Source organism: Ambystoma mexicanum, chromosome 4q (genome assembly GCF_040938575.1).
Source record: "Ambystoma mexicanum isolate Mex_15411 chromosome 4q, UKY_AmexF1_1, whole genome shotgun sequence".
NCBI lineage: Eukaryota > Metazoa > Chordata > Amphibia > Caudata > Ambystomatidae > Ambystoma > Ambystoma mexicanum.
In genome coordinates, this window is record NC_090928.1 from 269121514 (window position 1) to 269146406 (window position 24893).

The 24893-nt window shown below is 42.0% G+C and overlaps 1 protein-coding gene across 1 annotated transcript in view; it reads right to left on the bottom strand.

The window, feature by feature from the left end:
• The window catches only part of LOC138467664 (protein unc-93 homolog A-like), a 322638-nt gene extending 306729 nt beyond the window's left edge, over positions 1 to 15909 (bottom strand). The window contains exon 1 of the mRNA XM_069607845.1: positions 15668 to 15909. Within this exon, the coding sequence (XP_069463946.1) occupies positions 15668 to 15754 (87 nt within the window). The 5' untranslated portion in view covers positions 15755 to 15909. The remainder of the gene's footprint in view (positions 1 to 15667) is intronic.
• Between the last annotated feature and the right edge of the window lie 8984 nt (positions 15910 to 24893).

Sequence of the window (24893 nt, forward strand, 5' to 3'; positions counted from 1 at the left end):
CTGGTGCACAGATACAGCACTAGAACAATCCATTGAAAAGGCATTATCTAATGTAAAATGCCTTATGTATTCACTCGTTTGTGATTTATACACTTGGTACTGTATTTTAACTTTTAGAAATGATTTAATGGACACTTTTTTTGATGTTGAAAAGAATCATTTATACACTGAAGAATTGTCTTTACTGCTTCAATAGCCAGATGAAATGTTTGTGCATATTAAACTATGTTTTGTAAAACCACTTCCTCTATAGACCGTGATTGAGTGTGACAATAATCTTGTAATTCTCGGTAAGAATTGAAATTTAACCTTGATTAAGGTAGAAGTAAAATTAACCCTTGGTGTTCTTGCATCTGATTTTGCTCACTTTTTTTCTTCCAAGGTTCACTCTCTGCGTCTGGACATTGTTAAATCTCTCTTTCCAGCTACCCAACTTTTATCTCCTCCTAGTACTACTCCTTCTGCTCTCATCTCTAGCTTTGCTCCAGTCTCTAACACTGATGTGCTACTCTTGTTAGCCAGAGCTCACCCTACAGCCACTCCTACTAACCCAATTCCAATGGCTCTTATTCCTAAGGTTTATCCTCTTCTCATACCATTTCCTGTCTCCTTCTTTAATACTGGCCTCTCCACTTCTGTTTTCCCTACAGCCTTCAAACATGCAACCATTATTCCTATCCTGAAAAACCCCACTGCTAATCCTCTTATTTTTTCTATCTTCTGCCCTATCTCTCTTTTACCCAATCGCTCTTTTAGAGCGTCTTGTATACACCCAGATCTCATCCTTTGTCACTGACCTATCTCTTCTTCCTTGCTTTCAGTCTGGTTTTCGTCCTCTTCACTCAACTGAAACTGCTCTGATATGTGTCCTTAATTCCCTTCTCCCAGCTCGCTATTCCAAACGCTCTTCATTTCTTATTCTTCTCAAATTATCTGCTACTTTCGACACTGTGGATCACTCTTTTGGTCTTAGGGACTCTGTTCTTTCCTGGTTTTCCTCCTATCGGTCCAGCCAAACTTTCTCAGTCTCCTGGGCTGGCAAGACCTCTACTCCTCTCTTCCCCTCGAGCATGGAGTTCCCCAAGGATCAGTCCTGGGGGCTTTTCTTTTCTCACTGTATTCTTCCCAACTTGCTGCCATAATCTCCTCTTTTGGTCTTTCCAATCACTTCTAAGAAGATGACACACAACTTTTTCTATCTTTTTCATCTTTCAATCCAGAAATCCACCACACTCTTACTGCCTGTCTATCTGCTATTAAATCCTGGAAGGCCTCACACTTTCTCACCCTAAATGCAGGGAAAACCAAAGTTCTATTTTTCCCTGCTAACACTCTTCCTCCCCATCCCTCACCTCCTTTCATACCCTTTCCAGCTGCTAACTTTTCTATTTCTCCAACAGTGCTCAATTTTTTTCTTTACTTTGATTCTATCTCTCTTTTTCTCACTACATTTCTCTCACGTCTCGTTCCTGCCGGTTTCATCTCTATAATATTCCAAAAGTTCGTCCTTTCCTTACTTTCCAAGCTACTAAGCTTCTTATTTCTTCCTTAATCTTCTCTCGGCTGTTCTATTGCTCTAACACCCTCTTTGGTCTTCCAAGCTCTCACCTTGCTCCCCTAAAATCTATCTGTAACTCTCTCCTATCAAGACTCTATCTCCTCTTCACTTGCCTCCCTTGACTGGCTACTTTTTCATTCCCAACTTAAATTACATTTTCTTTGTCTAGTCTTTAAATCGCTATACGGGCTCACTCCTGATTATCTCGCTGCGCTCTTATCCTTTTATACTCCTTCCCATTCTCTTCGATCTTTTTGTCTCTTTAAACTGAAAGTTCCCCGTCCTCCATGTGCTCAGTCCCACTTACGATCTTTCCAGCTTCTTGCACCCTTACACTGGAATGCTTTCCCTCTCTCACTCCGTTCTATCACTGTCTATTCTCTCTTTGATCTCTCTCTGAAAGCTCACCTCCTTCATTGCACCTGATTGCTTGCTACCTGAATTGAAGAATTGATGAACCGATGTATGATGTTCACTATCCATTATTTTTTGTACCGTACCCTGTTTTAACTATGTTCAGCGCTTTGGATAAATGCGATATATAAAATACAGTAAAATACAAATACAATGTATAGAGGGTTGGCCAGAGCAATTCCAGTGGCATGAAGTATTCACAACCTTCCATGCATTACTCTTCCAATTGTATGCCTTTTATGCCTTTAACTGAGACTGCTTCTCTGCTTAAGTTTTTCCACACAAACTCTTTTGAAGAACAGACATGGGCCTCATTAGGAGTTTGAAGCTAATTCGGCGGTAGCTCTGCCTAATTACTGACACTTCATCCTATTGAGTTACCACAGGATCACAAGTGGTGGTAATTCCCCATTCTTGGAGTCCTTAGGTCTCAATGGGGATATTTGTTGGATTTACTGCTAGCAAAAGTATCTCACGTTAAATCAGCTGATTATTGGATGTCGAGTGGAGGATTTACGTCCAGCAACAAGCTGGAGGTAATTCCTCCACTTTTTCTCTGGAAATTGGCAGGTTTACATGCCATAATAACGCCGGCAATGCATCCGGCAACAATTATAATTATGGGGTGCAGGAAAAGTGGCAGAAATGAAATTACTGCCAATTTGTTCACATACTCCCAACCTTCTAATGAGGCCCATATATAATATTGTATTTTGTCAATACTGTTTTTTGTTAAATTAATATTCCAACAAAATATGTGTTTATGTTTAATTGTAGTGTGTGCTGATAACGATAGCAGACTAAGCTCCCCCAAATTATTACCTTTCACTTTGGTCACAAAATCTTATCAGTGCCCCCCAAAAGAGCCTGGCAGCTGCAGGCTGCTCATGCCACTCACAGGGCATGATACATTTCCAATGTATGTGCAGCCTGAAGTGTAATCTATTCCTCCCAAGCATCACATAACACGCCTAAAGATTTTGCTTCCTCTAAAGTGTCTATATTTTCCTAGGTTATGCGTAATTGCCTAGAAGATGATAGCATTCTGGAATTAAGCTAATCTGTGAGAAACAGAAAGAAACTCAGTTTTAGATTGGTTCAGACTTACACAAATTATCTCCCATCCATGTTTCTGTGATTTTAAAGACTGTCTGAAAATAAGTTTCTTTTGCTGATGGTGCAGATTTAAACAAAATGTGATCGTGATCCCGTGAAGGTACTTAACATATAAGTTAAACAGAAGGGGCGACAGACACCAACCTTGAGGTACACCAATGGAGATTATTGATGAGAAAGATTAATAGAGCCTGATTCATGGAAATTGCTGCCTAGATCCCACAAACACAGCGCGCCTAGAAGAAAATCTGTGCGCCTCACGTATTCATGGAATTTTCCATGCAAAATAACCCTATGTGCAAGTCGCGGCCGGAACACTCATGACATGGCCACACGCAGAGCCATTCCAGCCATGGAAACAACCCCTTGCGCACTCCTCGCGTGTGAAGCAATGCACCCCGGAAAACTCCCTATGAACACCCCCAACCAGGCCAGCACCCTGGCGGGCGTCCGTGGGGTACCCTGTAACTATTCCCAGCACCCCCTCAGCATGCGTACCACATATCGCAAAATCATAATTTTGAGGTACACGTGCATGCAAACCCCCATAAACCGAACCTGCACCATGCTACACTGCTTACGAGCTTATGTGCGATCAGAACCCCGACTGCATGCATGCACCTCTAAATCTGACACCTGATCTTACCTCTGTGCAGAGATTTCTATTTGCAAGTGTGTATATGCGCCTGTCTTCGGATGGCGGATAGATCGAGTGGCTTTGTGTGGCCATTTCCTTGGCGAGAGGTTGCGCGGACCGATCCATGTATACGCTCGGTTATGCGCAGTTGTGGGCGTGCGATGGACTGCTTGTGGGCCATCTCTCCTAACTCCCACATTTTCCCTTATTCTTCCCCATTTTGTTTGTTCCACCCCCTACTCTGGTCTATGAGCAGGCCACGCCCTTGCTCTGCAAGGTTTCTCGCGCAAGGCACTCGGCCGTTCGCAGAGATGTGCCGACTCTGCACAAAGTCCCAGCAAAGTACGAAAAAGTTCCACGCAGACGATTCCATGAATCGACAAACTGAGTTGCGCGTGCGGTTTTTGCGTGCAATGTCCCGATTTACTGTGCAAATAATTCCATGAGTCAGGTCCATAGGTCTTAACCTGAGTGTTGACGTTCTGTTATACAGAAAAGAGTGACACCATTCGTGTGCAGCTTGGTTAGGTCTTAGTTTAGAGGTAAATCTGTCCAGTAGGATTTGATGGACCAATATAATCAAACTCTGCAGATATATCTATTAGGATCCGACCTACAGCCCCACTGGATTAAAATATTTGAAGGAAATTATACCTTAGGTGTACAAGAGTGGTTTCTGTGCTATGTGAGGGCATAGAACTCGACTGATGGTTTCGCAACAACCTCTCAATCTGTGAAATCTTTCAGTTGAAGATAAATAGTCTTGTCAGGGTTTCTTAGCAGAAAGGCACAATTGCAAATAGGATGGAAGTTGGAGCAAACATAGAGCTGACAGTCGTTAAACATTTATTGAATGGTAGTATTGCCAGATATGGCATTCCAGGCACAATTACTTCAGCCAATGACACATTTTACTGCAGGGGTTATGTTTTATGATGCATTTTGGACAAAGGTAGCACGGTCTTTGTCACTTGCAGGCAGCAGGGCAGTTAGAAAAAGTGATTCAGGAATGGAAAAAGAAGCTTTGCGAACAATGGAGGCCATTGTGATTGGCATCTGCCTTTTGTTTTCCATGCTTTGAGAGAAAGAAAACATATTGCAATGACGTTTTCTTCTTTTGAAGTATTATTTATGCGGTAAAATGCCCAGCACGGATAAATTGTTGCCTCTAACCCCAATCTGAAACCATTTGAATCAAGTAATGTGGACTTAACACAGGAACTAGTGGAGGGGCTGCATAGCATCAGACCGGTGGTGCAGCAGAATGTGCCAGCATAATATCACGAGATAACATGTGATGTCTGAGAATTTGTAGTGGGAGTTTTTTGTATGTTATAAAACAGACACCAAGAAATTCCCAAAGAGGAGGCGGTGATGCTCTTACACAATTTTACACACCACATACATGCGATTGTATATGTTATAAGTGTTTGGCCTTGGCCTGGTATTTAAATGAAAGGTGTAGGTCAGTTGAAAAGAGTGAAGAAGGCAGTGAAAAACGCTGTTATGATGCTGCCCGCCTAGCCCCTGGCGAGTGCAAAGCCACTTCGTGTATAATAAGAGGCAGAAGAGTTCTGAAGAGTAGATGTAACATTGTTTCAGTATGGACTATCTACTGGTTCTCTTGGTAATTGCGGAGAAGGTAGGGGCTGGGCATCATTTAGGGTAACTTGGGACATCTTCCGTTTTTACGGGCGTGACCACATCACTATCTTGCTGACAGCAGAGGCAGTGGATTAAAGCAAACGTATGCAATGGAATAATAATCGTTTTACATTTTTATCATGTTTTTGGTTTTTAAAGTAAACCTTACACAAATCACAAAAATACAAACATTTATAATATGAAAATGTCATCATTATAAATCCACATAAAAGTAAAGCATAACAAAAGTGCTGTTTGATTGTTAATCTACAGAAGGGTTCAAACATAATTAAACACGTATTGATGTATGTAAAAACTGTACAATCCAAAATAAATCAATTCACAATTAATCCCACAATTGAGTTACACAATTTAAAAACGGAATCCCTCTGTAACTCTATTAACACGAAATTGTTGTGCCAATCCAAAACCCAACTCTCGAGTTCAATAGGGTCAAACATTATCCAATATGATTCGCAGTTTTGCCAATTATTAATACGTTCTATCAATAGTTAGAACATATAACTACATGCATAAGACATACATCATGTAAGAGGCATATTAGAAATCTACAGAGGGCTAGTGTCAGATGTTCTCCCTGCATCATCCTAGCCCACAACGCCTCTCACATATCAGAAAAAGGGGAATAAACTACTTTGTCAAAGTAGTTGAATCTCCGAATGGTAGTTTTGTTGCAATATATGATGAGATGTTTTAACGACTCGAGTTTGCTTTTGTCGCCACACCACCTGCAAATTCTTTTGTCTTTCATAATTCCAATTTAGGCCCCAAAGAGTGAAGTTTTGATAATTGTTCAGATACATTTAGAATATTCTGAATAATAGGAGTAATAACTGATTTTATCAGTAGTTAAGCACCAATCTCTTTCATGGAGTTTCTTCTAAACTTTCATGGGGTTTGCAGATGGTATATTGTAATATATTAATGGGCACTAGCTATGGCCTTGAGCCAAGGCCACTGACTTACGGCTTTCAATGTTGCCCACTGTATATTTGAAAACAGTGGTGGGCTACTAAGCATGGCGTTTAGCCATGCACATTGTTATTTTTTAACATTAACCGGCCACTAGCTATGGTCTTTGGTACTAGTCAGTGACCCCAGTCTTTGTTATGGCCAAGTCCACAGCCTAAATTGTTATTAAGGTAATCAAACTTTTCATGAGCTAATTTAACAATGATGTTATGTCTAAATCCATTATTGACATAATCAGTTATATTCAATGTAATTAGTGTTGTCACCGGTGATGGCATCAGTGATGTGATTTGTAATGTCATCATTGTTCTCATACAACAAGTAATTAGTGATGTCATCAGTGATGTGATTTGTGATGTCATAATTGTGGTCATACGCTGTGCAAAAGGGGGCGCGAAGTTAAGGTGGCTTTAGCTGAATTTCAGGGGTTTTGTTACATTAAGTTCTGACCTTAACGTCCCTGCATCTAAAGTTTTTTTCCTAGAATATATTAGATAGGTCTGGCTTTGGCAAGGGCAAAAACAATTATAGATGCCAAAAGCCAATGCATTGGGACCAGGAGACAGCCCTACCCTTAGTAATGGAGTTTAGGTCAAAAGAGTCAAAAGACCCCAACTTATTGAATTCCACTAGATAATCAGCACATTATGAATTAAAATCTCCAACTATTACAATATTGTTTTAATGTCCCTCCCCCAACCATGTTATTAAAATGTCAACGATCCATTGCTGTATATCAATTATAGCTATTTTAGTAGGATTACTGTAGATGTTAATGAGCAGTATTTTGTAAAGATGGGAGTCATTTCGAGAGACTAGGATGTCTGCCAAGAGGGTGGCCTGTAAATTCAATTTTAAATCGATTGCTAAAGCCCATTACTTGCCTCACTAGTGCATGTTATAAATCCTTCAATGGAAAATGTCTTGATTAGCATGGTATGGTGTCTTGCAGCATTATTATGTACATTATTTAAAAAGCACAAATATTTTTAGAGACATTTGCAAAATTTACAAAACCTCAACAATTCCTAGGGAAAATATTCAAAGAATCAATGCTAAAATTGGGATTTTGGACCCCTTAACCCAAACTTGTCAGCAATGGCTGCTGCTAATCATTACCAATCATCTAGGCAGTCTGTGGGTTTGGGTTGCGTTTTGACATTCATAACTGACCCCTGTGGAATAGGGACAAAAGCTCTTTTAATAAGCACGGGAGAAAAATGCACAGCCGTCTGATTGTTATTACTTGGATCTTCAGAGATAAAATGTGTTCTATGAGCTGCATTGGTGAACTTCAAAACATCAATACCTATGGACCTAAAGTCATCGATATGGTCCCAGACCTGTCGCGTCACAATTACAGAGTAGAAGTGGGCCACTAATCAATCACTGCTCGTTTGTGGTAAGTCGATGCAGTCTATGTCGCCAGAATTAATTAGTCGTAGTGCAGAAATGGTTGCACAAAATAGGAGTAGAAAAGAACGTTTTAAATGACCTGACTAATTAATGAGCCTTATGTTCACAAAACTAATTATTCTGTCATTAGAAGCTACAAAATCCTTAGGCACTGAGCTAGCAAGCAAAGGAAGTAGATGGACAATCGGGATTATCCCAGGCAGAGTTGGTTATCATAGCGATGGTTTGGTTTTTTCCAGCAGAACAAACAGAAGGCACGTCTGCCTCTTCAATATCCTCAGGCAATGAAGCAATAGATATATCAGCAGCTATCTGTCATTCAGATTCTGATTCTGTATTTACAGATTTCCTTTTCTGTGCTTTAGGTATAAATAAGTTATTTATTTTTCCTTGAATTGTTTTCATGGAATTTCGCCCCTTCCTTTTATTTTTGCTGTGGTTTGGTCTTAGGGTTGGTTATAGCATCTATCGTCAATGGAGATTGAGTCGGGGCTCAAATTACAATATTGGTTTCAGGCTGTGTGTTTAGGTCTGTAACCTCTGCTTCTAACAGTAGATATATGAGACATTTTCATGAATACCTTTTCCTAGGTTGATTCTTAGTTTATTTTGTTGATTTATGTTTTGTCCCTTTTAGCTTCTTGGGCCGAATATAGGCGGTATGGGAACTTCACCACCTTCACAGGGACCCCCACCCTGGTCAAAGAGAGTTTAGAGGTGTTGGGACCCTTTCAGGAAAACAACATAGGACCATTGATGCACTCTGTCTATGTTGCAAATCATTACGTCATTGGCAGGACATGGGCCCAGTATGCGAGTCGTTTACTGTTCTGTGAAGATCAATGGCCTCAATAGTAAAATCGGTGACAAAAGAGCCTTGGCCATATCTCATTCAGGGCAAGTGGCTTTCATTATTTAATGTATTCATTGTTAAGGCTAATTGAGAGGAATTGGACTAGACCATGTATTTGATATTGTCATACAGCCAAACCATTAATTGAAGGACGAGATGCAAGACTGAGATGGAAGCAGGACCCAGTGAGTCTAAGGTATGATGACCCGTGGCACTCGATAATAAATTGCAGCATTTGTGGCGCGTCACCATTGTTGGTTTTCAAGGCTAGCTTATGTAAAGTAGGACTTAGGTAGTTAGCCCACTTTCCCAGAAGCGTCATATAGATCATGGCACATCATTGAAAAGGAGTCATCTAGAACTACAGAGTCTGGTGTCACCACACCCATTGTTTTAGGTTTCTCCTGAGGAAAGACTCGATAAAATTCAGTAATCTTGCCCTTGGGTATCGGTCTAGAATTTGGTGGAATTTTATCAGCGAGTTTAGAGGATTTATCAAAAATAGATTCCATATCAGAAGGCTTAGGGTCAACTCCCTTGCATCCAGCATCCAGTAGATCCTGAGGCATAGTAGCTATAATCACAATCACATCACCAACACTAGAGAAGGGAGCATTGCTCCTTAAATTGTATTTCGACCCTTTTAAAGATTCCACATTGAACAATTATTTTTAATGGAGTTAATTTGGTCTTACCAGTGCAGTGGAAGTAAACAGATTGCAAGATGAGCCTGCCACATTTTGGCTTTAAACATACCAGTACACAACATACTTTCGTCGCACTTCTGCAGTGATTTGTGCAAAATCGGTGCCACTCATTCCCTCTAACTGCCTTCAACTGCAGACAATCGCTGCACTTTGTGGCACTCTGCCCTGTGCAAGGGTTGAAAAGCACACCAGGGTCCCTTTGAAAGGTGTCGGCCTGTGTACAGAATCCTGCACTAGAAAGTGCCATCCAAGCAAGAGGCACCACCACTGACCGCAACTGCAGACAATCCTCTGCACTTCCTGGCATTGTAATAATAATTGTGATTTCAGATCGAGTTGGACTGTTGTGGGGAAATGCAAGCTGCAAAATCAGGCATTTATGAAGGGTACACGAATGATAGAATGGGTGAAACTGAGGCATATGTTTACTCGGGGAAGATCGCATGAAAAAAGCCGGTTACGTATTTCCGAAAGAGTAATAATAGATATATTGGGACAAGGAGGCAGAAGGCAGATGAGTGGGCCTGGGGGGGGGGGGAGAGGCCGGAAGTAGAGAATGATGCAACATCACGCGTAAAGAAGTGCAATGATGAAGATTATGTCATCACATGTTCAACAGCGGAAGTACCAATTTAATATGACGGAAGGTAGAAAGATTTCAAACACACTAAGGTACATCTGTGGTTTGTAGAAACTCCTGTTACCAACCAGCAGGAGTATGGACTGTGACAAACAGTGAGGAAAGGAGGGAAATAAAGTATTTATGTATTTCTTGTTTGCTTGTTAGGTGCTTATCAGGGACGTCATTTCACCAAAATGCCAGGGTTAGCAGAAGTGACATCATACGACCCTTCACCTCTGATGACATCACTGACCGCACACCGAAGTGATATCACGGGAAGTGATGGAACGTGACCTTTCACCCCTTGGCAAAACAGAAAGTGTTATCACATAGCATTGTTCCTAAGTACAGTAGTAAAAATATGGTTACGATACCACTGTAAGGTGATATACATTTCATACAAGAATGGATCGCCATATGTATCATTAAGATCAGTGTATATAGGCCCATATTACTGTGAATGCCAGCAGACGTCCAAGGCCAAATGATAATGATGTTTTATTATATAGCACTTACGCTTGACCACTTTATATAGAATATATACAATTTCGCCCAACCTGTGTTGGTACTCATTTATCGACCTCAGAAGGATGAAAGGCTGAGTTAAGGTATTTTAGAACAGACTACATCAGTGACTCACCCCCTGAAGTGTGCCTTAAATAAACGTTTAATGAGTCTAGCAATTATTGCTTAGAATTCCAGAAAAACAAATTATTTGTAATTCCTATTCTTTCTTATTTAGGGTCAGTGTTGAAAGTGTTAGACTTGAGGAACTCCTGTTCTGTTTTTGTTTTTTTATGAGAGGCCTGAACAAGAAATCCAGCAACTCCCACAGCCCAGGAACATGCATTTAAAACAAAATTAAAGGAATGTTTTTTTTCCCTGTTTTCTTTGTAGGGGTAGCAAGCCACAGTGGTAGCAAGGGAGACCTTAGGGGTCACAGTTGCGAACCTTGGCGACCCAAAAATGACATCCCTGGCGCTTATACAATAAGAATATACTGTTTCAAAGCACCCACAGGGGAGTGAGGGAGGGTGGGAAATACATTACAACACCATTTTAAGAGCAGAGGGGGAAGAGATAGGGGCGAACCTACTATGTCTTGTGAGTATTCAGAACGTGCAAGTAATGTGGAAGAGTAGGGGAAACAGATAGCTTTCAGAGGCTATTAATCCAGCAACTGGAGTAATGAATTCAGCGAGAGTAGGCGGGACCAGTATGAGGCTAAAAGAGTTAGCTACTTCTACAAAACATAAAAGACAAAAACATATAGATGTCTCGTACATTTGATTACAGCAGCTGGACATGGTCAGTGGAGGAAATGTAAACAATGTAAAGCGAGGTCCCACAAGGGCCGGGTTGGAGCCGGTGTTTGGAGGAGGGGGTGAGGTTCCAAGGGGGCAGAGTACCCAGGAGGCAGTGCTGGCAGTTGAATGTTCAAAATAATTGTTTTAAAATGGTGCAATTTCATTCATGCTGCTTCTTTCCAAACTCCACTGTACATCCATTCCACTTTAAATCACTTCCATGGCAGCAGTGCACCCAAAATACTGTCGTTAATGCAGTGATTTTTAGTACATTAAGGGATCCATAGACACGCTCTACAGTAGAAGGCTACCAGGGTAGCTCAGCAGGTTGAGAGACAGTTGACGGGATGTTATATATTAAAACTGGTTGTTAATCTCATGACTTTTTGCAATTCCTTATAAAAATCAAGTGCTATAAAATGTGTTTGGGCAGGTTGCTTGCTTCCATTTATGGTGGTGGTGGGGGTATCTCTTCCCCTGTAGTGAAAATCAAAAGTTGGCACCCATGAACCCACAGTTTAATTTCCTAAACACTGCTGTCAGTACAACAGAAGCATTTATTTGTGATTAAGCAGTTTCACAAGCATATAGCATCTTTCTAAATATAACCTGTGATAAAACACAAAGGAAGTGACACACAAATTACAGGATATTTGTGTGGTAGTCTGACAAAAAAAGAAACACATTTCAAGGAAAACGAGTGAATTCCAGTTTAAGGAGCATTTTTTTAGTTTGGAAATATTTATTTTCTATGAAAGTGTAAGATGCACATTTGGAAAACAATAGTGTGCCCAGCATGGAGAAAGCAGTGATGGCTCTCACCCCAGTGATAGTCATGGCTCATTGATTGCCGTGGTGTCCTTTTCAGGCCAGGTGAAAAAATAAAACAGGCTCAGCAAATGTTCCTGCAAACGAGCGAATGACGGCTGTGGAAAGGCACAGAGCAGATTAGATCACAGAGCCCCCAGCTTTCCTCAGCAAAGCTTGGGGCTCGGCAAAGCCTTGGCAGGCCTGAGGCAGGCCGGGTCAGAGATCCAGGGAGACATCCGATGCCGGATCTCAGACCTGGCAAGAGTCGGTCCATTGACCAGAGCTGGACATGGTGAAATGGTGGTGAATGCATTCCATGAAGGGGCACATAGTTGGATGGAACTGGAGTTGCTTTTAAAGGGATGTTTAGGAAAGGGGGACTGTTAAATTAAATGATTTCTCTAATATCACCTCAAGTGGCATATTATAAGATTGTGTTCAAATTAAGGCGATTGGGGGCAGGAACGTTGTAGGGAATTTTTCCATGTAAGTTCTTCAGGTTTGCGGAATGATGGATAAAGTACTTGATGATGGCTATCCTTGCATCCTGGTTCTCCTTGACCTCTAAGCAGCATGCGCCACAGTCGAGTGCCATGCACTCAGCAACAATCTACATCGCCTCCTGGGGATCAGCGACTCGTCCTCAGCTGGTTCAAGTCCCACGATGCTAATAGGAACCAGTTTGTACAAATAGATTCTTCCAGACTACCAACTCTGCCCATCTCCTGTGAAGTACCACAAGGATGAATTCTCTCCCCTTTAATCTTCCATCTTTACATGGAACCGTTCAGAACCCTCCTAGTTCTGCACAACATCCACATGCAGCAATACGCAGATAGCACGCACATCCTCAAGATATTCTCCATCAAAGACATCCACAGGCTCAAGGATTGCCTCACATTGATCCAGTCCTTAATGTAAGTGTTTACCTGAAGCTCAACGCCTCCATGGCTGAATTCCTAATGCTGACCCAACAACACAGTTCTTTCTGACATCCAGACAAGGCTCTCTGCTATGAACCTCAAGGGTTTCATACCCCAACTGGCCACCGGCACCAAGTCCCTTGGGTTCGACATCGACAGACAGCTCGCCTTCAAACAGCACATTGCAAGGAATACAGAAAAACGGTGTGGTACCAACTTTCTCTCCTGTGAAAAATCATGCCCTCCATCCCAGAAAGCACTGCAGACCTGCTGTCCAAGCCTTGGTCCTCTCAGACCTAGATGGAGGAAATGCCTTTTTGGAAGGCCTTCCGATGACTACCCTCACACCTCTGAGATGTCTCTGGCATGCTGCCGCACCACTCATCAAAGGACTCTGCAAATTCGACATCACCCGACCCTCATCGAACTGCGCTGGGTTCCACTACAAATATACATCATCTTCAAATCCTGCTGCATCATCGACAAGTCTGTCACCATGAAATCCCCAAGCTACCTCACTGAGAACTCAGCATCTCTTGAGGCCTACAATCCACCAGAAGTAAGGACATGTGCAGACTTGAAATCCGCCAGTGCAGGAAGGAAAGAACCAGAAGGCTGGCTTTCTCTCCCTACGCCCCAAGACTCGGGAACCTCATCCCTGTCAACACAAGACTCGCCCTCTCACTTCTACATTCCGGGAAGGAGCTCAAGACCTCAAGACCTCCCTCTTCAAGGAATGGCTCCGATCTAGCACCTATGTCCACACACGCGCCACACCCCACCGCATCTTAGACTGGGTGCTCTCATCCCCACTGTTTCTTCCTCTGGTTGCTTGTAGATCCCTTGCTGCCAAATTGCCCATCATCCCCATTCCCTGTTGTTAGCTCCCTGCTCCCTTATATTTCTGCCTTCCTCACTGTGACCTTCCCACCTATAGTTTGTAAAGTGTTCTGTTTCTTCCAGAAGCCAGGTCAGCGCTAAAACAAATACCCTAATAATAATTATAATAATAATAATGATAATAAAGCTGGGACTAATGTGGTCAACTTGACCAATTAATACATGTGGTTCAATTGGTCATACATGTTCCAACATGGTCTGGAGAGCCAGTATAACTAACTGCAATCATGCATTCAAACAAATGGATTGATTCCCTGCGATCCTTTCCCCTCAGAGCTGCAGGTGCACGGAATAATTTACCTACACCCGTGCGATCAGAAGAAAAATACAATACCTTCAGAAAAAACCTAAAAAACGTTCTCTTTGAATAAATAGTTGCTGACCACGTATGTCTCGTCCTATCTCTGTCTATTTGTGCGCCCTGATGCCTGCAGGTTATGGCGCTCTAGAAATAAACAAATAAATACATTTGAAAAATTGGCAATGTCATCCACCCACTCACTGTGTAGAAATGACAGTCAATAGAACACTGCCAGAAGCCTGATCTAAGCAAAGTGGTAAACTACAGCTGTGCTCTCTTGAACTGGAGGAAGGAAAGAAATGGCATGACACTGTAAGTATGTCTCTACAGCCCAGCCTGCCGCCATCAGTGGTTAGTGTTAAGAGTGCTGTATGCACAGTACCACCATCATTAACAATTGGGCATGATCAAATTGTAAGAATGGGTTAGCTATTGAACTTGAGAATCGATCTGTGCTGAGATTAAAAAATCATGTATGTACTTAGATTTAAATAACGCTTATTGGTGCTGATTCATGGAATTATTTGTGCCGAAAAACGGGTATTTGTGCTCCATTCTGCCTGCAAAACCCCATTTGTCAAACAGGGATTTGCGGGCAGAATGGCGCACAAATCCCCGTTTTTCAGCGCAAATAATTCCATGAATCAACCCCAGTGACTCTCTGTTTTACTCGGTTCTGACATGTTCTTTGAATATTTGATGTACTTTTCTCAGTTGACCGATTTTTGTTGTACATCATTATGTTCTTATTTAAAATTAATTAAAAAAATTATTAAACATAAAAAAAATAAAAATACAAAATCATGTATCTACCCAGGGTTATGCAGCGAACAGCACCAGTGGGTTTTAAATCCTGTAAATCATGTTTCATCACACATGATGTAGTAGTGAAGGGTGAATGGAGAGAGCTGAGTGGATGGAAGTGAACATAGCCGCTTTAAGATTGAACTCTTTCGTAAGTGTATAAAAGAGAGAAAAAGAAAGAAAGAAAGAAAGAAAAGAAGAAAGGAAGAAAGGAAGAGAATCAATAAAATAAAAGGAATACAAGACAGAAAATTAATAATGAACGGAGTCATTTTGTTTAAAAAAAAAAAAGCTTTTTTGACACCGGTGCAATTCTGCTGCTGGAGTTATGAAAGAGAGCTGAAACTCTGTAAAGACGGACCTAATTATTTTCCACAGAACATTTCTTGGGGGGCTAAGAGTGTTTTTCCATTTCCATTATCACCCCTGCAGTCTAGATGGAATGTCAGTTCTACAATCAGTTTACATCATTTGTTTCAAGCATTTGCCAGTGTAACGCTGCTCTACCGGGGTTTATTAAAGCCATGCATTGATGCTTCCTGGAAAGCAGATTCGCTTCAGTTCCACCCGAGCACAGACAAGGGGAAACGTGCTCACAGCTGACAGCGGAGGGCTAGGTAAACGCACAAAGCAAATGCAAAATGAAGCCACGGTTCACATACCTGCAAACTTTGCAGACCACCAAAAGCAGTGAACAGCAGCAAAAATCCCAAAGAGACGACCAGAATGTTCTTGAGGTGGTGCGCCATGTTTCCTATTGGACGGATTTTAATACGGCGCAGATAGAATTGGGTGAATTCCGAGTTTTCCCCCCGAGTCCATCCACCGGAAGCAGCACTGCCTTCGGCGGAGCAGACCTCACTCAAGCCTGGACGGAGAAAACCCTGCTGACCATTTCTGCCAACAACCACTGAACTTTATCTAGAAAAGAAAGGTCAGCGATATTTTACCGCCGCGTTATTACACGCTGTTACTCATTCACTTCTGCGTTGGTGAGGATTTTTAAAGCAGCACCAAATCACTCTTTTATCAGTTCTTAAGCCACGCATCTGCCTGCGCAGGAACCTTGTAAAGATTAGTTTTGCTGCCTTGCGGCCTCGTGTCCAGTTGTGCAAAGCTATTTCCGTGATTGCATGGATAATAAGGGACAGTGATCATGTAAACAGAAAGCAAAGGGCGCGGCAGCAGCACTCCAGCCACGTGACTGTTTATTAGGATTCGGAACGTCTTGCGTACCAAACGGAAGGACAGACAGACTTAGGTTAAGTTCAAGACACTTGAACTTCCCTTTCTAAATAGAACACAATGAGCTGCTTTGTACCCTTCCTATTTTTCTGAATGTACTTCCTTGACGGCCTAACACTGGACAAGTCCAGGGAAGGCGCTAACGCTGTGTCTAATTAATCATACAGCAAAGATAGCTCAGCGCGTTTAGCAACAACCGCAAAGATCTCCGGCCAACCTGTAAATCACAGGTCCGAGTCCCCAGCAGAGCTGGCCCAACCAGTCATCATCATACATTGTTATTGTTATTGTTCATTTGTATCACGCTTTACAAGAGCTTGTGGGTTGAACGCCCTTGGGGACCGTAGTCCAGATCAGTGGAGAGAGTTGATGTAGTCTATAGTGCTCGGGTGCACTCTCTGTGTGTGCAGCCAGGGTGGTTGGCGTGTTGGTAGCCGAATTCTAATATAAGGAGCGGCCCAGTGGTTGTGAGAGATCAGTGAATGTGAGCAGCAAGGAGGTGGTCACTGAGTTGCATTCTGGTGGCCAATGGCCTGTGTAGGAGCTTTATGTGTGCAGCTAGGCTGATTTTTTCGTGGGGTATAGCTGCGTTCTATCAGGCTGTTGAGGTGTTCATGGAGTGCATAGTGTAGGTATGTGTGCAGCTAGGCCGAAATTGAACTAGGTGTATTGCTGCGTTCTATTGTTTGTTGGTCTAAAGTTGAGAGTGAGCATATTAGTATGAGTGATAGTGCTCACTGGTATGAGGCCTCTGATTCTGATTACTCTCGAACGCTAATGTGCATGCCGTGATTGTTCTGGACGTTTGTGGTAGAGGATCTTCTAGTCGGAGTCTCTGGTTGGAGCGTGTATGTTATGTTCGCTCAGTTGGCAGGTCCTTGGAAACTGTGACTCTGTTTTAGGTGTCAAAAGGCCCATATTCTGGGTCCCTTGTCATGGTTTATGGTGGGTGGCTGGGTGACTCGTTTGCATGATGGAGGTTATAAATGTGAAATCATATCACAGCAATGTGGTCTCATTGAGGCGGGGTGCCAGAGAGCCGAATGGGCGGAGGCAGTTTTGCATAGATGGTAGTCAGCGTCAGGAGGACAGTTGTCAGCCGTGTTGCTTGCCTGACTTGAGCATGTACTGTTTTGTATATAAGGTGAGGGTGATATGATCAGGCTATGTATGAACCATAGTGCTTTAGGTTCTGCAGTAGTGGCTCTTTGGGTAGGTTCCCGGTATGCTATTGTGGAATGTGGATTAGTATCAGTAGCGGTAGAGTTGGTAAGAGCAGGTTCAGTCGCATTTGGTGTAAGAGGGGCAGATTGAGTTTGGGAGTTCGGCGGTGCGGAGTCTGCAGATTTGGTGGAAAGACAGAAGTTTGTATCACCTGGCGAGGTGCGGGGAGTGCTTTCTTGTGGGAAGATAGTTGATTAGGCTTGGTTATGGTGCTGATGAGCTATGGTCCCCAGGATGATAAATACAGACAGTCATCTTTGGTCTTAGAGCTTGGGTATGTCAGGTCTGGATGAGATGAGCAAGTCAGGGCGAAGTATACAATTAATAGTGGCCTTTGTAGTCAGGCATCGATGCTGAGGCGGTCAGCAGATGCATGTCCTAGAGCCTGTCGGTCACTATGGTTGGCTTTCGAGTGCTGACTGTTCCTATTTCTGTGATGGTTCTGAGGCCAGCAGTTGTTATTCGAGGTACTGCCGAAAGAACCGAGTTATGGTCATTGGTGGAATGTTTTGGTGGTCCTAGGCGGTGGCTTTCAATGATTAGGGAAAAAGCCAGGTTTTTAATGCTTTACGGAAGGCCATGTGGTCCTGGTTGTGCCGAATGTGGGGAGGCAGTGAGTTCCATAGTGCTGTCCCAGGGTAGAGAACACTGACCCTCCAATCCTGGCTGTGTTGGAGGGAGGCATCACTAGTAGGAGGGCCATGCTAGATCTTAGGGTGCGCGTTGGGAGGTAGGGCATAATCTTTTCTTGTAGGTATGTCGAGCCGGTCTTGTGTACTGCTCGGTGGGTGATGCAAAGGTTTTTGAAAGTGGCTCTTCGACCAATAGGGAGGCACTGACGGGTGCAGAGAGCAAGTGAGATGTGGTCCCTTTGTCCCAGTGCAAGGAGGAGTCTGGCAGCAGCGTTTTGTACTCTTTGGAGTTTGTTAAGTTGGTATCATTATCCATTCCAATCATACATGCCAGCATTGTCCATTCCATTAGGGAGACTCCAATGCAGTCCTGGTTGAAACTTTGCTTTCTGGGGCTTGAAGCCCTGGATCATCCCATTATAAGACCCAGACTACAAGTGCCAATATGCACAGTTAAAACCAGGACTGGACTCCTGCATTAAATGGATAATGTTGGCATGTATGCTTCATTGTGAGGTTGAACATCTGAGTTCTGTTGAGTTGGAAAGTAATGATAGGTAATTTATTTTAATGTACCAAAAGTCTAAGGCATGTAAATAACTAGTGTATTAATATAAATGAATATAAAACACACACTTAAGCCTCTAAAAAAACTTCTATTTTGAAGGCCAGATGTAAATGTTCCTCTTCATTTGGTGCAAATTGAAAATGAGCAGTAGATATATTTAGGATATATGCTAACGTGCAACATTTCTTTCAGGAGATGCTTATCCAGTGCATTTCTTTGCATTCTGGGATTTATAGTGTTCCTTTTCTATTCTAATTGCTCTACTGTTGATCCCTGTATGCAAATAAAAACACAAGTCTGGCTTAGCATCCTCCATATGAGATGAGGAATGTTGGCATCTATGCAATCGATTTGGTTTTCATTGATGGATTTTGTACAGTGCTCACACCATCAGGTTGCTGCTTCCAAGTACTTAGAGGCTTGTGGGAAGATGGTAGCAATGAGCAGAGAGGATGAGTAGTCAAAAAGTAGGTCAGTGGTGGAGAGGATCAGGTGGGTTGTCTGTTGACTTTTGACCTCCAGGTGGTTAGGTCAGAAACAAAGTGAGTTTCAGTTACTGGTACATTGGCACCACCAGGTATATATATATATATATATATATATATATATACACCGCAAAACCTTTTGAGAAACACATGCTAGACATCTTGTAAAGAAAAGTGATGGCTCTTATCATGAGCAAAGGATCATAGTGGATTCAGTGTTTCTCATGATCTGTACTCACAGCATTCACTTCATTTCAACAGGGGTCATTACCACTTCGACGTTGTACTAATTCTACTGTGCCAACCTTTTTGATGTTAACAAAATTACAGCCAACTTTACCAGACTGCTGAATTCTGCATTTGGGTGTATAAAAGAGGATATGCTTCTTACATGTAGCTAACTGCAATTTCCCCCTCAAATCTACTTCCAAAAAAGAGAGTTTTTATTGTGGTGGAATTACAGCTTGTGTTAAATCCTCTGAATCCTGTACTCCAAAATAGGGAACTAGCTCCGCCCCTCATCCCCCTCATTCTGCCAGATAGAGTGGTGGGAAAAAGGAACAAGTTTGGTTGTAGTTCCGTTATGTGCGCACGTGCGATTTCCACAGAAGGAGCATCCATTCTGGGACTTTTGTAATGACTTGATGACATACTTTTTGAGTATCTTTCTTTTCATGTTCGTTGCTTCCAAATTGCTCAGATAGAAGACAGCGCCAAATCCAGTTTTGCAAAAACAAGTGTTTGTTTTATTATAATGAAGTTGCCCTTGTTGATGACACGTGTTCCGGCTGTATTGAAAAGCCTTTTTAAGTATATTACACACATTTCTTTCGTTTTGTAGAGTAGTTGATTATTGTTACCTTAAATTGCATGTTCCCATATGTTTGTCAGTCTGGTGTTCACAAATAATTGGGTTCAATCCCTTTAAAATAAATGCAGTAGTTGAGAGCCTTAACATATGTTGGTTGTAATCTTTATCAAAACCCCTTCACTCTACCAACCGTCTCCCTAATCCTCTCTTCTTTTTCCCCCCTCCCACCCTATTCCTCATGGTTTTATTTTCATTTATCTCTTTCTTTGGTGGTTTAATCCACATAATGTTGATAGATGTTGATTGATGCAGTGTCATGATTTTGATATTGGCAAACTGTCCAATTTATTAATATTATTTATTATTTATTTTTATAAATCTGTATAAATAAGGAGTGGTTAGGCCCTGATTTGAAAAAGGCTTTTCAGTAAAGCCGAAACACGTGTCATCAACAAGGGCAAATTCATTATAATAAAACAAACACTTGTTTTTGCAAAACTGGATTTGGCACTGTCTCCTATCTGAGCAATTTGGAAGCAACTAACTTTAGAGTGGTTTATTTGGCTTTTTAACCACATCTCAGTAAAACGCGACATATACCATACTTGGCCAAATTACAACTGTACTATTTATACATGTTGCCTTGACAGACCGGACCCACAAAGCCAAAACTACTCACAAATATTTTCTTTTCATATTCTCATTGATTGTTGTGAATTCTTTAGTTTGCATATTTCCAGTGATTTCTTGTTCCATAGTAATGGGCCGTGAGAGGTGAATAACCGCAAGCCTGTTCTTTTTTCTTTTGGTGTTTGTTCAGATATTGGAAAATATGGCGTAATAAAGGTATGTTGGTGCGAACAGATGTGCTGCTTATTGTTCGCGACTAAATGGTCATCGAGATAAGGGTCTATAAGGTTGATAGCAGAAGAAGGGGATAAACGTAAGTTTTAAGTTCAGTAGTTAAGGAGAGCTACTCAATAGGTCGGACAGTGTGTCATTGACTTTCCTGGGGTCCCCTATTGGTAGCAGTGGATGACCTCTCAGGAGGGAAGTCAGGTGGATAAAAATACAGGGTAGCACAGTATCACCTTAGAAAGAGAAATGTCTACAAAGACTCTGGGGTCCTTTCAAGCCCCTCTCAAAAATCCCATTATGTACAATTTTGCAGCCTTATTTTATATGGGACAGAGCTGTATATCGCAGAGCAAAATCAAGATGTACTACTTTTACGCTTTGATGTACATCTCTGCCCCATTTTGATGCAGTGACAAGGTCGAGGAAGGGCATGGAGCGGAGATAAGATGTCTGACGTGAACTCACCCTACATCTTGTCAGTGCACCTCGCTTTATGACTTCATTCGGTTTTCAAGCAAGCGTACAACAAATGGATTCCCATGGTTTTTGCCTCGGGTTTGCACCTGGCCAAGACCAGGCAGATTCCCATAGGAATCAATTTGAAAATTCTGCCTGCAAAGTGAATTTGCAGGCTATAAGTGATTTCAATCCAGCACTCCAACGTCAATGCCTAGTATGGGATGCCCAATGGAAACCCTTATTTATATATTTTTATGTCAAAAGTTCTTTTAATTCTGGATGATGTACCCTTATATAACACCCCTCTCTTTGAATTCCCCCGGTCTCACTGAACCAAGAAATAGGTTTGTTTTGCAAATCAAAAGATTTATTTGAAGAATTGAACAATATATATATCACACTTTTATAAATATGGATAATATGTGAATATCACACTTATGACTATGAACAATGATCGGCAATGGGTAATATGACAATATCAACAATCTCTTTAATCAATTAGGAGTAGGAACAGGAAGAATAATGTAGCAGAGAATAACTTTGTATGGGTTCAAGAAATTGCAATGATAGGAAAAATGCAACACAGAAATAAGACCTGGTATGACTTCAATCAAAGACAAGGTGATCACTCTTTCCCTCTGTCACTACTCACTCCCCCCAATATGCAATATGAAGAGATGGAATGAGGGTACACAGGTATCTGGAATAACAATCAACAATTGCAGTTTCAATCTTGATTCCCCCCAGCAAGCTTAGAGAGAACAGGGATGATTTTAAACAGGTCAGTTGCTTTTAATTGTGGTTTGAAATGAATGGGAAAAATGCTAAAAATGATTTTAATTTGCTAAATTGAATTCAGAATACGTGAGGGTTGCTTTGGATAAGTTCAGGGAAACACTAGCAATGATTGTTGAATGGTTAGCAGATGGAAACCGAAATTCAGAAGTTGAAAACAAGAAACAGCTGTTTTTACAGGTGGTGAAATTGAGCCAAATGCATATTTGCGGCAACTTTTCCACGTGTGGGAAGCGCGATTATGTTTTGGGTTTGTTTGAAAGCTGAGGATGGTATCTTCAAAATTACATTTAAATTCCGTTTCTATAACGTACGGTTCAAAAGTTACAGAGGTTTTAGTGAAGGTCGATTTTTCTCAAAAGGAGTCAAGATTTCAAATGAAATTGCACTTTGAATTGCAAACAGGTTGGCTTACACTAACAATTATCACAGGATTAGATGGATGAGAAAGGATTCAGAATGGACAAAAGAGATTCTACAATGCAGTCTGAATATGTTGGAATGGGTTGCATGGATTACTTTAAACTAAGAGATGACTATGGACAGTTCTATGCTAAATACTCACACCTGTGGTTTTGGAATGGAATGGGCCCGTCAAAGATCTGGTTAAGGGTTTGGACTTCACTCGCCACCGGACAGGATCAGGGCTCTCAGCAAGGCACTCTGGTCTGCACTGCCTCTTGGACTGGATCTGACGGGTTCTGGGTTACAGCTCTGCTGGACTGATCTGGATCTTGGGTTCTAGCAAAGGTTGTTGGCCAGAAGCAGCAAACAGCTCAGCCAGACTGTTGGATCAGTTAGGTTAGGCCCAAGGAAGTTAGGGGTTAAATCAGGTTTGCAAGATTTTTAAAGGCCTGCTGAAAAGGGTTCAGCTCTTTGGGTTAGGCCTCTGCTTCAAGGTTCTAGAGTCTGGTTCTAGAGTCTAGAGTCTGGTTCTGGAGTCTGGATCTTCCTCCAGGGTGCTTCGCCAATGGATCAGTTGATGAGTGAAAGAGTGTGTGTCTGTGGGTCCTCAACAGTCCCTATTTATCAATTTTCCAAAGTGGGTGGGAAGGCTGATACACAATGCCCAACCCTCTAAGGATCTGATAGGTCAGCGAATTCCCTGTCCCCTGATTTGAGAAAGGAACAGTGTGTCATGTTGTGTCATCATGTGTCAGAGTGATGCTGCCATTTACAGTCTAGGGAAGAACCTCCCCTTTGCTTTTACCCAGGAAATCTATTTTTCCCAAAAAACATATTTTCATTATGCAAAACTTGTTAATAATACATATACACATCACAGTTTGCCTAAGGTGCGTTTCTGTCAAAATCTTCCTACGAGTTTTGTTTCATAAATGGCAATTTGTTGCACTTTTGGTTGGTTGCACATTTTCGGATCTGTACGATTTTTTACACATACCTGCACATCCCCTCTGGGCATATTCCTATACTTTTTCATGTTCCTAGCATAATCACAATTGCTAGAATGTGAACTTTTTTGTAGTTCAGTCTCTGAATGTCGCACAGATTCCAGATTAGTTTTAAACTGTGAGCACATTTTTCATTTTAATAATCTCTAAGTTTCATATTTTTTTCAGTTCAGTACAATATTTTATGTCTTTTCCCAAAACATATATTTAGTCCGATTTCAAATCCACATTTTCAGTCGGCCCGCCTCCAAAGTTTGGCCGAGTGAGAGAGTCACATGGCTTGTCTTCCTGCCAGGGCAGTTGATGTCAGTCACACCCGAATTAGCATTTCCATTCAGTTCAAGGACTCCATTGTCTCTTTCCCAGAGCCACATGCCAGAGTGCCCCTCCCATTTCCTTTCACACCAGCCTGCCAGTTTCTTAGCAGAGAGCAGGGGGAAGGTTCCTTTGTTGGGTAAAAGGGTGTGGAATGTCTTTGAGGCTCAGTGTGGGAAACTTTAACTTTTAAACATCTGAAATTGAATTGTCCTAAAATATAAATTACCTTTTTAACAAATACATCAACCAATTTCTTGATTCAAACCCTTTAAAATATAGTTTTGAATTGTCTCCACCTCTTAGCTTCTGATAGCAAGTCTTTCATTGGCATACTTTGAGTTCAATGTCCAACTTTACACATGACAGGTTTTAGAAATCGCCAGCTTCTGACAGAGGTGAGTAACGGTATTGCTCCCATTTTTGACAGATTTCTTTCCAGCAGCCATCTTCAAAATATGGAGAATGCTAGACAACCCACGCCCTTTGCATGGAGACTTGCCATTATGGAATTTCTTCTCGACGTTCCCTAAAATAAATAAGACAGCGGTACGACAATGGGCAATGGGAGGCTATGCAGCCGTGAGGGATGTGTACAACATGGGGTCCTTTATCAGACTAAAGGGTCTGCCTGTGCCCACACTGAGACTCTCCATGCAATGGCTACAGTACGTGGGGCTCCGCCAGGCTGCTAAAGCAGCTTGGACGAATTCCATACACTCCCCCCCTGATGAACCATTACTGGAAGTTGTTATAGGGGGAACTTCTACCCATGGCGATGTAGCCAGGTTATACGATTTGCTGCAGCACTGCGGTAATAGACCCCTCAAGAAACTCAGCGAAACCTGGGCCAAAGACCTAGCTATAGACATTACTGACGAGATGTGGGAGGCTATGTGTCTACAGACCCAAATTGTCTCCTTTAATTCCAAGTTTAAATTAATACAATTCAAGGTACTGCATAGGTTCCACTACACCCCAACTTGACTACACCTCTTCTCCCGCACCCACCCCCTCAATGCCCCAGATCTCACTCTGACAAGGCAGGATATCTCCACATGCTGCAAGATTTGCCTGAACTGAG